At 41.5% G+C, this 13997-nt stretch overlaps 1 protein-coding gene across 1 annotated transcript in view; it reads right to left on the bottom strand.

Moving 5' to 3' along the window:
• LOC147224398 (uncharacterized) overlaps nt 1–13997 on the bottom strand; it is a 55949-nt gene that overhangs the window by 37054 nt on the left and 4898 nt on the right. The window contains exons 10-36 of the mRNA XM_086164993.1: nt 13549–13740; nt 13309–13446; nt 12997–13179; nt 12649–12843; nt 12340–12488; nt 12062–12230; nt 11580–11714; nt 11264–11416; nt 10447–10648; nt 10078–10218; nt 9215–9400; nt 8937–9008; nt 8710–8836; nt 8485–8618; nt 7933–8130; nt 7633–7782; nt 7075–7254; nt 6002–6118; nt 5268–5417; nt 4911–5063; nt 4447–4662; nt 4141–4245; nt 2509–2653; nt 1894–2105; nt 1342–1554; nt 1040–1146; nt 430–583 (exon numbers count right to left, since the gene is read on the bottom strand). Coding sequence (XP_086021119.1) covers nt 430–583; nt 1040–1146; nt 1342–1554; nt 1894–2105; nt 2509–2653; nt 4141–4245; nt 4447–4662; nt 4911–5063; nt 5268–5417; nt 6002–6118; nt 7075–7254; nt 7633–7782; nt 7933–8130; nt 8485–8618; nt 8710–8836; nt 8937–9008; nt 9215–9400; nt 10078–10218; nt 10447–10648; nt 11264–11416; nt 11580–11714; nt 12062–12230; nt 12340–12488; nt 12649–12843; nt 12997–13179; nt 13309–13446; nt 13549–13740 — 4276 coding nt within the window. The remainder of the gene's footprint in view (nt 1–429; nt 584–1039; nt 1147–1341; nt 1555–1893; nt 2106–2508; nt 2654–4140; nt 4246–4446; nt 4663–4910; nt 5064–5267; nt 5418–6001; nt 6119–7074; nt 7255–7632; nt 7783–7932; nt 8131–8484; nt 8619–8709; nt 8837–8936; nt 9009–9214; nt 9401–10077; nt 10219–10446; nt 10649–11263; nt 11417–11579; nt 11715–12061; nt 12231–12339; nt 12489–12648; nt 12844–12996; nt 13180–13308; nt 13447–13548; nt 13741–13997) is intronic.

Below are 13997 nucleotides of genomic sequence, written 5' to 3'. Positions count from 1 at the left end.
CAGCTGCCTGTGTTTAGGCCTTGAAAAGTGCTTTGTTTGCAACTGAATTGCTCTCAGATTATGTAAAGTCTAATCATCTGTGTCACAAAAACATGTTTCTTTTGTATTTCTACTCTCATCCGTAGCAGAGGTTTTATCTGGTGTTTCAACAATTAAGTGATGACACCTCTATTAGATTATGCCTGTGTGCATTTTATTGAATGCCCTTTTTGTGTTCATTTGAAATGAGATGAGATGAGAACAACTTTATTCATCCCGAAGGAAATTGTTGTGCCAGAGTTTCAAGTAAAAACATAACAGTAATAGATAATAGTGGAAAGGAGGAAGAATAAGAAATATAATGAAATATAAATTGTCTTAGAACACATGAACACATCATTCAACTTGGAAAAAAAACTAGACACGGAGGTCCTCATTGTATCTAATCACCTTTCGGGCACGGTCCTCCGCGGCTATCTCTGAAAGGAGGGTCGGGTCGATCCGCACCCCACAGACAGAAGAAGCCGTCCCTGCATTTTCCCGTCGGCGCTGGGAGGCCAACGGCGTCACAGTAGTAACCAGGGAGACATGGTTGGCAACCCTCCTGAAAGGAGGAATAAGAGACAATAGAATGGGGAGGAAGGAGGGAGACGGGAAGCAGTGCCTCATAACGTATTGATTCAGGATTATATTGATTGGTTGTTACATTGAAATGCGGAGGAAACACGGTAATTTACAATATATACTGGATCGAGTGTAGCCTCATCCAGGACCACGAGATAATGATCAAATTAGCAATGAGGGGACATCCGTGTATCTCAATCTTATGTGCAACAAAATGATTAACATCAAATTTCCTAGCATTTACGAGCTCGGCTATGATTAGATTTACTGAATATGTTGTTTGTGAGCGATCGCTTTATATTTATGTCATATTTTCCCTTTCTCTTTTAATGCGAAAAACAATATATTTCACATGCAGTCAAAATGAACACGTATGAAACGAATGAAAAGACAGCTTACTAAATCGCGGCTGAGACAATACGTGAGTCAAAAATACCTGCGAGACTAATTTGGTGAGGTTAGAGAATGTTCCAGGAGGGCAGGGCAGAGGATGGATGGTGGCCTGAGGGCAAAAATGACCGGCAGGACACGGTCCTCCATCTCCTGTTTAGAGACAGGAAGAAGATGGTCGCTATTTGTCAACCATCTCAAAATAGGATCGCTCATGGAGAATCTGCCTCGTTACAGATGCAAGGTGACAATGTTGACACCTGAGAGAAAATGCAGTTTGTCCTACGTTGCATGTGTGTTGTGGTAGGAACACATGGAACATCTGGTAAATGTGTTTGTTTCCTGTACCTGCAGAAAGAGGCTGTGAAAAAGTGCTTCCACCTGAGCAGTAATATCCCTCATGGCATTGTCCGGTGACAGCTGTGGCATTTCTGGAGGAGCAGTAATGACCGCCGTCACACCGCCTGCACTGAGAGACAGACCAGTAGCCGGGGTCAGGACCATAAGTTCCCACTGGACAGCTTCTCATGTCATATCCAGTTCCCTCAGGGCAGTAGAATCCTGGCCAGAAACAAAGGGAAATACATTTGTGATGGATACAAAAGCCTTGGTTAAACATTCCTTTATGGTTTTCTCAGGGGGTGAATGTCCTCAAAAGTGAGAGATGTTTGTGTGTGTGTGTGTGTTTTACAAAAAATATTTCATTTTTGAATGCAGATATTATTTAGTCCGGTTTAGATTCTTATTAAAATCAACCACGCTTTTTGACAATGTGTGACTTTTTTTGTAAATCCCAAATGATGTCGCTTGAAACATTAATCTAACAATGTGAAGGTTCTACAAAGCGGTTAGCATTCAAGTCAAGGCGGTCTTAAAGGCATTTATCAGTGGAGTACAAACCTGAAGGGCACAGATGTAACGAGCCGTTCACACAGTACCAGCCTGGAATACAGCGTTCGCATTGAGCAGCATGTGTAACAGCAACATATGTCCCTGGATCACAGGGCACGGGCCGGACACTTCCCTCCGGGCAGTGATAGCCCTCGGGACAAGGTCCCCCTGTGACTCCATCAGTAGGGGTGGATGTGACAGCTCCTTCCAAACAGAAATAGCTGCATACAAAATTAAACCATTACAGACCTGTAATATAACGTACACATATTGCTGGCATGTCTGGACCAATATGTTTCTCTGTTGGTAATTAATGATATTTCCTTTTTGCGTTTATGCAGTTCTACCCTGATGTCCTCTGTGTGCTGAAGTCCGTGCCTGTTTCCCGAGCTAATTTTAAAGATGTGCACCACCCTTAATTGGCCTTATTCCCGATGCACACTGTTATTTCGTGTACTTTTTCATCAAGGTGCGGTCATTTACCCCCGTTTTCTGTTTCTCTCTTTCTTTATTTTATCATCATAACTTTTCTAGTTGTCCCAACTGAATTTCGCTCCATGTCCGGTTTCCCTCGTTTTTCTGATTTATGACAAAGCGTGACATGCCTCTGGCGTCATGTGTTACCCTTCGCCGCAGCGTCCAGTTGGTGCAGTGAGACCAGCAGAGTCACAGTAATATCCCCCAGGACAGGATTTACAGTCTTCCCGGCTACGCAGGCCTGAGCTCCTGGACCAACTTCCTTCGGGGCAGGCCACAGGAGCGATGATGCCTGTAAAGAGGACACCATGAAACAAATTTTTATTCTATTGCTCATGGAGATAGGTATTTTTGCAGTTCTGTTAAAAACAATAAAATTGGTGAGTTGCTAAGACAGGAAACTAATAAGCAGATTATTCCTCTATTGCATCCATGGATGTGCGCGTGTGGAGCAATCCAGGACGAGGTAGAAACTACCCTTAAGAAATATTGTAAAATTCATGAGTCAGTACCGCAAGTACAAGGGAACAAGTTTACAAATTAATATGAAGAAAATGCTGTGAGCAATACCAAGATAGGTGTTGAAATGTTGTCAACAATCCTGTAGGGCCCGAGATGGTAATCAGCATGAATTCAACATGATAGCTCAAATGGGGTTAAATCCTAGAAGCTGATAGCCTTTAGTATAAAAGGGGGTAAAAAGAAAATTTAAAAGGTAGTAAACCATTGCGATTTAATTAAGGGACTTATATGTTATGAATCCTCAACTCTTTCCAACAATTAGTGTGATGATTGAAGGTTATAGAAGTCATAAATGCTAAGAATTGGTTTTGAAAATTAGCATTTTTTTTCCCAGAAGAATAATTAATAACACTGACATAATAATAATAATAAGTAATAACACTGGCAATCATAATAATAATTATTATACTTATAATAGTAACAACAACAGTAATAATAATAATAATAATAATAATAATAATAATAATAATAATATTGTTTATGTTTTTGTTGTTGTTATTGGAGTAGTAGTATATAAATGAGACAATAATAGCTGCAACAAAAATAATAACTTATTATTATTAATGTCACAACAACAACCACAAAAACAATAATAATAATAATAATAAATAATGATAATGATAATGATAATCATAATTAATGGTAGTAGTAGTAATGGAGTCGTGGTTAATGCTACTACCTCACAGCAAGACATCCTTGGTTTAATCACAACAGAGGATCTTTCTGTGTGGAGTCTCTCAGCTCTCCTTGTGTCTGCACGGATTTCATCAGGATTGTCCAGTTTCCTCCCACAGTCCAAAAAAAGGTGGAGGTTTGTTGAAGACACTAAATTGCCCAGATGTGACTGAGGGAGTGAAAGGTTGTATGTCTCTACATGATGTGTGAATGACTGAGGAAATTAGATGTATGTCTCTTGATGCAGCCTTGCGGATGACTTGCGGCAGTTCCAGGATGAACCCTGCCTCTCGCTCAGTGACAGCTGGGATAAACTCTGAATGCAGGATAAGCGGTCTATATAACAAATGAATGAATAATGAATAATGGTAGAAGTAGTTATATTCCCAGCATTAAAAGCGGTGGTAGTAGCAGTGATAGTAGTAGTTTTGTTGTGATCCAGCTTCTGTGGTCTCATTGCTTCAACATTGGTTGGTGTAATTTGACTGTAATTTGACAAATCCCCAAATTTGATGACAACAAGGATTTATGAAACCAGCTCATGGCACGCGGTTGTTTGGTAGGAGTTACGAAGCGGATCACCTGAGGAACAATAATGACCAGGTGGACACAGAGATCCAGAAAAGTCATCCATTGGGCTGGGAGATGATGCTCCTGTTCTGCACCAATAACCAGCATGGCATGGTCCTGGAGGTAAGACTATCATTATTGACATTGCATAACACATACATCGATCAACCTCAGTGCACTGCTGAAAACCGTGACCATCATCGAAATATTGGCGTCACCAAAATAGTAAAACATATTTCTTCACTTTGCTGAACTGTGAGTTGTTTTGGGCATGGAATGGAAAGGGAGACTAAACAAAACAGAAACAAAGAGTATCACCCGTCGGCGCTGAGAGTCCCGCAGCAGAACAGTACTGCCCAACAGTGCACGGCATGCAGCTCTCCTGGCTGACACTGTGCTGTCTGGGATTGAATGAGCCAATCGGGCAGGGATGCCGGTCGGCCACGTTTGTGCCAACAGGGCAGTAATATCCTGCGGGGCAGGGCTGCAGCAATGACCTATTGGTCAGCCCATAACTCAGATCGCAATAGTAACCTTGAAAAGGAAAAGACGAGAATATTTTTAAATTGTCACCGGTATAAAATCACAATGAAATCCCACAAAACCCTAGATATTTCCAGTATTCTGCATGACAACTTTGTTTTGTGCCTTTCAACAAGCCAGAAAGCTACATTCAGACGAGATTCATGCAAATAAGCCGGCTAACGTCTCCTCTGTAGAAGAGCCACACAGAAACATTACGTTTGGTCTGAGAGAACAGAGAGAGTGGAAAGTGCTCACACCTGCTTCACACACATCGCAGGCTGCCTGTTTCTCTCTGTCTTGGTAGGTTCCTGACGGGCAGGGCTCAGGAGCTGCACTACCCTCAGGGCAGAAGTGGCTTGGAGGACACGGGAGAGCCGTAGCTACAGCCTGACCAGCAGGGCACCAATAGCCTGTGAAGAAATCAGGAGAGACATTACATCAGAACAGCACTGGATTGTCAGGTCAAGTTACGTAAATGTCTATTCGTATGTCAAATGTAAGGTAACCTCAGACATTAGCCTTGCGTCAAGGAAAACCTCTCCATAAAATGGATCAAGTGAGGAATATTTATGTTTCACGATAATAAAGACAGCCGGCACAGTGAGTGGACACACCTTGACTGCATGGTCCGCTTGGAGTCTTTAGACCTACACCACTGCAGTAAAACCCTGCCGTACATGGTTGACAGTCGGCCTCACTGGTCAGACCCAGCACCGGAGAAAATGTACCAGCAGGACATAACTCTGGTGCTCCTGAGCCCTCAGCTGGAGAATAAAAAATATTTCAAATATTCATATATAGTCATTTATTGGTTGCGTGTAGCCGTACTTCGGGGTCATGGAATTGTATCTGAAAGGCTTGATGGACCCTCCTTAGATACATCAAAATAAAAGCTGTCAGAAAATGACTCACTCATATATCCAAGAAAAATCTAGGTTAAGTGAATGACGCTTAAATGGTCTACACTTATATAGAGCTTTCATCACCTTTCGGTTTCACCCCCGCGCATTTGCGCTCCGATGGCGGCTGAGCTGCCACGCACGGCGCCAACCAGACCATCGGGAGCAACTGGAGGTTGCTAATTTGCAACCGCCCCAACATATACTGTACATAACCATACAGGCACTTAGAAATATAGGATGTAATTAACATCACATGCAGTTGCCACAAAAAAAACAAAAGAAGAAACAAAAACAATGATTTTTTTTTTTCCCCACATAAAAGTGCATGTGTGTCTGAATTATTCAGCTTCCCTAAATTAGGGTTATCTACTTCATATTCCTATCAGGCATCACACCTATGTTTAAAATTTGTGTTACAACTATTTGAAGGCAGTGAAAACATTTACCACAGTATGTTCCACGTGGACAGATGTTGCCTGTTTTACCATCTGCTGGCCTGGCTTCTGCGGCTCCCCCGACACAAAAATACCCCGGGGAGCATGGGCCCATCGGAAGCGCCAGACCTGTTATTTACATAAACATATTGTGAATGGGATGAATGACATGTAGATTCTGGTGGCTCTTAAGGCCAATGCAAACATTACAGGGTACCCCAGAAACATTTGCATTATTCACACTCAAAGGAGATACTCTTCCAAAAAAAACTTTTTCAAGCACTTCAGAATGATTACCTCTATAAAGGTTGTTGTGGAGTGTCTATTAACTTGAAAGAAATATAAAAATTGATTGTATAATGCAGGGGTGGGCAAACTATGGCCCGCGGGCCACATCCGGCCCGTTGGTCTTTTTAATCTGGCCCGCTGAAGATTAGTAAAGAATTCATACTTGATGTGAATGATTGAATGATTGGATCAATGAATGTGTGAGCTCAAATAGGAGATTATTTCATTTTTGGAGGTTCTTGAGAGTTTTCCTGAGCTGAATGACACAGATTGGCTTCGTGATTTAGCCTTTACCGTGGACATACTGACATACATTAATGAGCTGGACGTGAAGCTACAAGAGAAAAACCGGTTTGTGCGTGAAACGCAAGCAAACGTCAGACAATGTTCAGACAAATGTCAGACGAGTCTGATATGTACTGTTGACAGATGTGTTGTTTTTTTTTATATGTATCATATCTTGTGCTGACACGGCCCGTCTGTCAAATTTTAAGTTAATGAGGCCCCTGGGCCAAAAAGTTTGCCCACCCCTGGTATAATGTATAATTTATTGCCTTTCTAGTTAATTATAAAAGTAATTCATCTGTTTAGAAAATGAAAGAGTTTGCGTCCTAGTTGAGTTAATGAACTCACAAGACTGCCACCTGCGCAGAATCTTAAGCACTTGGCCGCGGAGGACAATCTAAACACTCAAAATAGAAAAGTTACAAGCGAAACTAGGCACATTTCCCGATGGAATGAAAAGCTAATACAGCTGACTGAAGCAAAAGCCCGTATGTATTGGTTTTTGCAAATACCTGAGATGTTGCAGAAGGCTCCTGGTGGACACGGCAAGGGCTCTGAGCTGCCGGAAGGGCAGTAAAAGCCCACCTGGCAGCGCCCCCCGGTGGAGGTAGCTGGACACAGACAGTTGGCATTTGTGTAGTTATCCAGGTCAAAGGGTTGAGAGTTCCACGCTGCTGACACACAAAACCAACCTGCAAGTAATAAAATGGATGGTGGGCTCTTAGCAGAGAAGATAAGATACTAGAAAAGAAAAAATATATAACCATATCTGAGCAACAACAACGACAGACAACAAACAAAAGGCAGCAGAGCCTATTTCGGTTTCCGCTGCTTCAGTTTCTGCCAGTTTCCTGTGTAGCGGAAACTTGGGCTGGGGTGCATCGTAAATAAACAAGGGCTAATTCATAATTTAAAAAGCCGCGGTTAGTTGTTGTTTTATGACTACGTTCTTTATGCCTTACTACAGAATCTTCTCGAAAAGACAAATGGGCCAGTGTGAAATGCACACACTGAGAAATGAGTGCGTGCGGTTATGATTGTAACAAAGATAAAAATAGAACGTCACCAACCAGCCTTGCATTTTCCAGACACTTTTGTTAGCATCTCCTTCTCACAATAGTGTCCTGGAGGACAAGGCAGGCAGCTGTCCAGACTCTGAGTCATTGGCTCCGGGTTGTAGTATCCACGGGGACAGGGAAACTGGGTGGCATGCCTTGTACCTGTGAATCCAACGGTTATACCACTAAGAATATAAACATATTTATCCAAATTGTATTGTTTTTTGCCTGTCTTTTATGGAATAAGAAAAAAAAAAAAAAAAGGAAAGATTCGCCGTGAGCAAAAACTATAACATGGAGTTTAATGTCTACCATCAGGGCAATAGAATCCAGGGGGGCAGGGAAACTTTGTGAAGTTGTCCGTCTTTTCTGGACAGTAGTAGCCGGCGGGGCATCGGGCACACAGCACCTGACCGGTGAGGTTAGTGTACGTTCCAGCTGGACAGGGCACGGGGTTAGTGCTGCGTTCTGGGCAGTAATGAGCTGGTGGGCAAATACCTCCTCTTGAGCCTCGTGAAGGAAAAGTAATTAAATATGATAAATCACTGAGCCTATGACTCCTTGTCTGTTAATGTGCTGAATCTTGTGATGAACCCTGATTAATTAACAAATCGCTGTCAACAAATGCATTCAGACTCGGTGTTTTTTTACCAACGTCTGTCTGTGGCAGATGCTGCCCCACACAGTATAAATGACCTCTGCACACATTATTTCTGGATGAACTACATTCATTTTGAATCCTATAGTGCTTGAGGATTTAATAGGAAGAATAATGTTTGAATATTTTCACACGATGAAGAAAAGATTCACTCAACATGAATAAAATTTGCATTTTAAAAGAGAATTTATTTGAGTGCATGCAACCTGTAGGCGCTTTATCTCCTCCTGGACAGTAAAATCCTGCCTGGCACCAACCAGATGGTCGAATCAGACCTGCAGTACCACAAAACTGACCCGCTGGACATGGGCTACAGTCAGCGACATCTGTCAAATAAAGGCTGCGGCCGTATAAACACAGATACGTCATTAATGCTGGTGGATAAAGGCTTGAGTAGCTGCAGATTATGCAGAATATAATATTCTGCCGACCTCTTGGAGAAGGTTCCTGGAGGACAAGGCAGTGGGACGCTGGTCCCCTCAGGGCAGTAGTTCCCCTGTGGACATGCTCCTCCAACTCCTGTGCTAAAGTTGCCATCCGGATTCCCAATGTTTATACCTTGAGAAAGTGCACAATTTAAATATATCTACCTCGTTCATGATCTAATATTGTATAAATGTTGTATCATAATTCATGCAATTTCACATGTGCAGTGTACCTGCTAAGCAGTAGTAACCAGCCTGACAGGGTCCAGTGGGTTCAAACAGACCCCAGTCCTCGCAGTAGAATCCTTTCATTTCCGGCATGATTTTTTGCAAATATAATCATGATTTAATAAAAGCCAACTGCTAGCATTGTAGTAAAATCATTGAATAATATTAATTTCATATATAGCAAGGCACAAAAAAAAAAAAAAAATCAATGGCTGAACAAATTCATAGAAATTACATTACTTCATGAGGGCCCGGTTCAAAATATTTATGACAATGCTCCCACCTGCTGGACATATGAGGCACTGCTCCACTTGACTGAGGCCAAATAAATGGCTGTAAGTGCCAGGAGGACAAGGCAAGATGCCCTCAACACCACCGCCTAGACAGTAGTGACCTGCTGGGCAGGGCTGGATCCCTTCACCTGATAGACAGTATGTCCCTGAAGGGCAGGCATCACATGATTCTGCTCCTAAATTGAAGAAAGAAATGAAACTTATAAGGAAGAACGTACAGGACTGTCTCAGAAAATTAGAATATTGTGATCAAGTTCTTTATCTTCTGTTATGCAATTAAAAAAACAAAAATTACTTTTTCATGATATTCTGATATCCATATCTTTGCATATATCTATAATCATACGCGTTTGTTTCTCCAAGGTTTATATATATATATATATATATATATATATATATATATATATATATATATATATAAACCTTTGGATCTTTGGTTATTGAATTGCAATTTTTGTAAGTCGCTTTGGATAAAAGCATCTGCTAAATGACTGTAATGTAATGTAATGTAATATATACATATATATATATATATATATTTATTTTTTTTTTTGAAACAAAATGATTTTTCATGTTCTATATTCTATAGAATATTCCATATTCTAACATTTTCAGATAGGATTTTTGAGTTTTCTTACAATGTAAGCCATAATCAGCAATATTAAAATAATAAAAGGCTTGCAATATTTCAGTTGATTTGTGATGAATCCAGAATGTATGACATTTTTGTTTTTGTAATTGCAGAACAGAAGATAAAGAACTTTATCACAATATTCAAATTTTCTGAGACAGTCCTGTACACGTTGGAAATCACTTTTACGTCATTCAACTCTGGCGTGTAAATTTTTTATACCAGTGCTATTTGTGTAAGTTCCATCGGGGCAGACGGTAGGGGAGGATGAGCCAATGGGACAGTGGTGTCCAACTGGACAAATGTCTCCTGTCAATCTACCTGAAGGCCTGGAAGACACTGATCCCTTTGAGCAATAAAACCCTAAAAGTAAGTAAATAAGAGATATTCCGACTAAATGATGGTGTTGAATTGGCATTCTGTATTGATTTATTTCTGGATAGCCAGCAGCCGGCCATTTACCATCATTAAAATGATGTTAGCCTAAATATTCTGTAATTACAGTCATTTTTCTTTATAGAAAAAAAATGGAAAATGAAAAAGAAGAGACATCTACTTTTCTTCATTCTGCAACATTACTCATTTTAATACCTGCTTGACAGAGGCCTGATGGCTGACTGAGTCCTGTTGTGTTGCAGAAGAATCCCGGAGGGCAGAGCTTGCACAGGGAGAGGTTTTGGTTCCCCAGAGTGTTACTCCAGGTTCCGACTGGGCACGGATATTGCTCTGGATACTTGGTCCCTTGTGGACAAACAAAGCCAACGGGACATACTCCACCGGCCGACAGCGCAACCTGTGGCAACGTTGAAGTAAATAAAAGAATAACTTTGTCTTTTACTTAAATGAGAAGAAAGAAAAACATAAAATCTTGACAGATTTCATTGAATCTTTGTGTACCTCCCAGGCAACATGCCAGTGCATTCAGAGTTCTGTTCTACCATCTAAATGGTTGACAGGTGGCTTGAATTAATCTTTAAGAGTGATCTTAAGTAAACCTGTAATCATTCTTCTGTGAATCTTAGCACTACAGGCACAGGAATAAGTTTCTTGCCCGTAGCAAGAAAGCCCGCAGCCAATGCTCTCACAGGCGTCACAAAAGTGATCTTTTTTGCATTCATCCCTACTGTTTACCACCATCATCCATGCAATACTTATATTCATATTTATATTATTACTGTGCCTATTCCCCAGGACACATCTCCGACTGCAACTTTTTTATAGCCACTTTCCTGCAAAAGACATTCCTTTTTAAACCTTCTTTGTATATCTCGTATTATATTGTATATCCTGTAAATAGTCTTTTGGACTGACATCCTTTGTGTGCACTTTCTCCTGTCTAAAAGGCTGTGACAATTGAATTTCCCCACTGTAGGATCAATAAAGTCTATCTTAGATCATCTTATCATACTGGAGAGGAAGAAGAGGCTCCAGAGGTACAGTAGTGTCCGGGGTCACAGAGTCCCTGAGGGTGCGAAAGACCAGCTCTGCCGCAAAACCAGCCAGCCTCACATGGCCGACAATGCTGCACACTATCACCGCCGGGCTGATCTGAGTAAGAGCCCTGAAAAAACACACACAATTGAAAAAAAAAATCCAGGGATATTGTAAGTGGAAAATGTAAACACTTTGAAAAAAAAAAACAATTAAATATGTTCACACTCAAAAGAAGCACCAGGATAAACGAAGACACAAATAAACACTCCAAGTAAGACGAAGGAACTGACTGGAGGACAGGGTTGAGCGGCAGTGGTTCCTGGGGGACAGTAGTGTCCTTTCAGACATGGTGGCGGCAGGGACATGCCTGTCTGGTCACACAGTCTTCCTCCTTGACACTCTGCGCATGACTGTGCACCTTGAAGCTATTCAGGGTTTAAAGTCAAGAATAACCTTCAGTTTATTATATGTAGAATATAATACATAGCCAATATTAAAACTAAAAAATTATAAATAATAAATAATTGATTATAATAATATAAAATAATGATAAAAATGGAAATATTAATCAATCCATAATCATTAATAAGAATATATAATAATATGTAGTTACCATTGTTATTCTTATCATAATTATCTATTTCATATATACATAGTGTAGGTATAAGATATGTGTTTATTTGTCAAATACTATGATAGAAATTATCTGTTTTATTTTTTATTTTCCTAAATTCAACTTCCCGTGCTGTAGAGTTGATATTTTGGAGCATACCGACTGGAAAGTTCCAAGAGGGCACGGTTCTTCTCTTACTGCTCCCTCCAAGGAATAGTGGCCTTCCTTGGCTATATATTGAACGGGTGAGGCTGAGCCACCAGTGCAGTAATAACCAGGAGAGCAAGGGCCTGATGGTGAGGTGTTGTTGGAACCCAAACAATAAAAACTGACAGCGGGAGAAAGATATATTATTTCAAGAGAAACAAGCAAAACTGTTTTTGTCATTTTCTGTTCTCAGTAGCCTTACAAAAATGTACAGATGTAATTCATGTTACCCTGGAGGACAGCTGACGCAATCCTGAGTCCTGCTCAGACCCGTACTGTTGCTGAAGGTGCCCGGGGGACAGGGGAAAGGAGAGGCAGAAGCTTCGGGGCAGAAACTTCCTGCTGGACACAAACCTCCTGCTGGCCCATCAACTGGAGTCTGCATGTAATCATATAAGCTTACTTTTCCTTTATTTTCAAATGAAAAGACTGAATCTTGATCAAGTCAAGAACTACCAATGTACACTAATTGCCCGTGTCAGTAATTCAGTATGAATTGCTAAATACCTCTAAACCTAAATGAATGTGATTTTCTATACCGGAGACTTGGCTCCTTTCCTACAGTAGAAGCGCTCTTTGCAGTTTCCGGAGGGCTGAGTGAGTCCTACACCGTTGCAGTACCGGCCACCATCACAAGGGGAACACTGGGACTTCTGACTGAGAGACGAGCGCGAGCTGTAGGTTCCCTCGGGACACGGTGTTGGAGAAGCAGAGCCAACTGGACAGTAAAAGCCCTATAAACCCAGTGATGCGGCAGAGAGCGGTATAGTTTAACAGTTTCTTTGTCATTGTTATCTGACATAGACGACTCATACATAGTAACCAGTTCTCATAAAAGGTGTAAATATACACTGTTTTAAACTTTCAGAATCTTTAAATATCCATACCTGAGGGCACACAGAGGGCTGTTGAACTCCCGGTCCGTCGCAAAAGAGCCCCGGTGGACATAAAACACATTCCTCTCCACTGTGTCCAGCTGTTGTGTTCCTGTAATGCCCTGCTTGACAGGGGTAGGTGTATGGGTATCCAGTCCCTGGGGGGCAGTAGTGTCCATCAGGACAAATACCTGTCTGAGTCATCAAAGAATGGCGTTATTTAAGTATAAAAATGCTGGTGGAAATCGGGAAAAAATGTTCAGTTTGGTAGAATATGATCATGTCCTCGATTGTCATAATTACAGAATCACATTCAGGTCTTACAGGTCTGGTAATAGGTTGTTCGTTCGGCCGCTGAGAGTAACAGTATTCTCCCGCAGGGCACCGAACACACTCGCTGATGTCTCGCAGACTAGGAAAGTCACTGTAAGTGCCATTGGGACAAGGGATGGGGTTGGGATCCTACAAATATAAACACCCAGACAGGAAGCCCAGCTCAGACAGTTAAAACTCATAGAATGAAAAAATAAAAAAAACAGCCATATGCGTCACACTGCAACTCACAATCCCTCCGCCAGGGCAGTAGAAACCTTGGGGGCAGAGGGTGGCTAAGCGTTGCGGGTCTCGATCCAAACCCTGGGAGCAGAGAAAGCCTGGAGGGCACACCATAACACTTAACATAGCTTCCTCGCTCGTGGTCTCATTACTGCAGTAGTGGCCTGGCAGGCAAGGAGAACAGTCCACAGAGCCTTCGTCCTACACACAAGAGGTCATGGAGGAATATTCAGCACGCTGGTTATAAAGGTATCAAGCAGAACGGGGGAGGGACAGAGCAAAATAGAAAACTTCAAAACTCCAGGGAGAGGAGGATCTCAAGGTGGAATAACATTAATATAAATACAATATTGAAAGCAGAAGATAAGCTATATTAAAACTTGAGTTCAAGCGCTACCCGAGCTGAGGTTAAAAGACGTGCGCGCGCTGAGTAATAGTAGACGATATCATGGCGGACG

The sequence above is a fragment of the Fistularia commersonii genome, chromosome 18, assembly GCF_037954325.1.
Source record: "Fistularia commersonii isolate RoL2024-O1a breed Wild chromosome 18, RoL_Fcom_v1.0, whole genome shotgun sequence".
Classification (NCBI taxonomy): Eukaryota; Metazoa; Chordata; class Actinopteri; order Syngnathiformes; family Fistulariidae; genus Fistularia; species Fistularia commersonii.
This window is presented reverse-complemented; position numbering and strand designations above follow the sequence as displayed.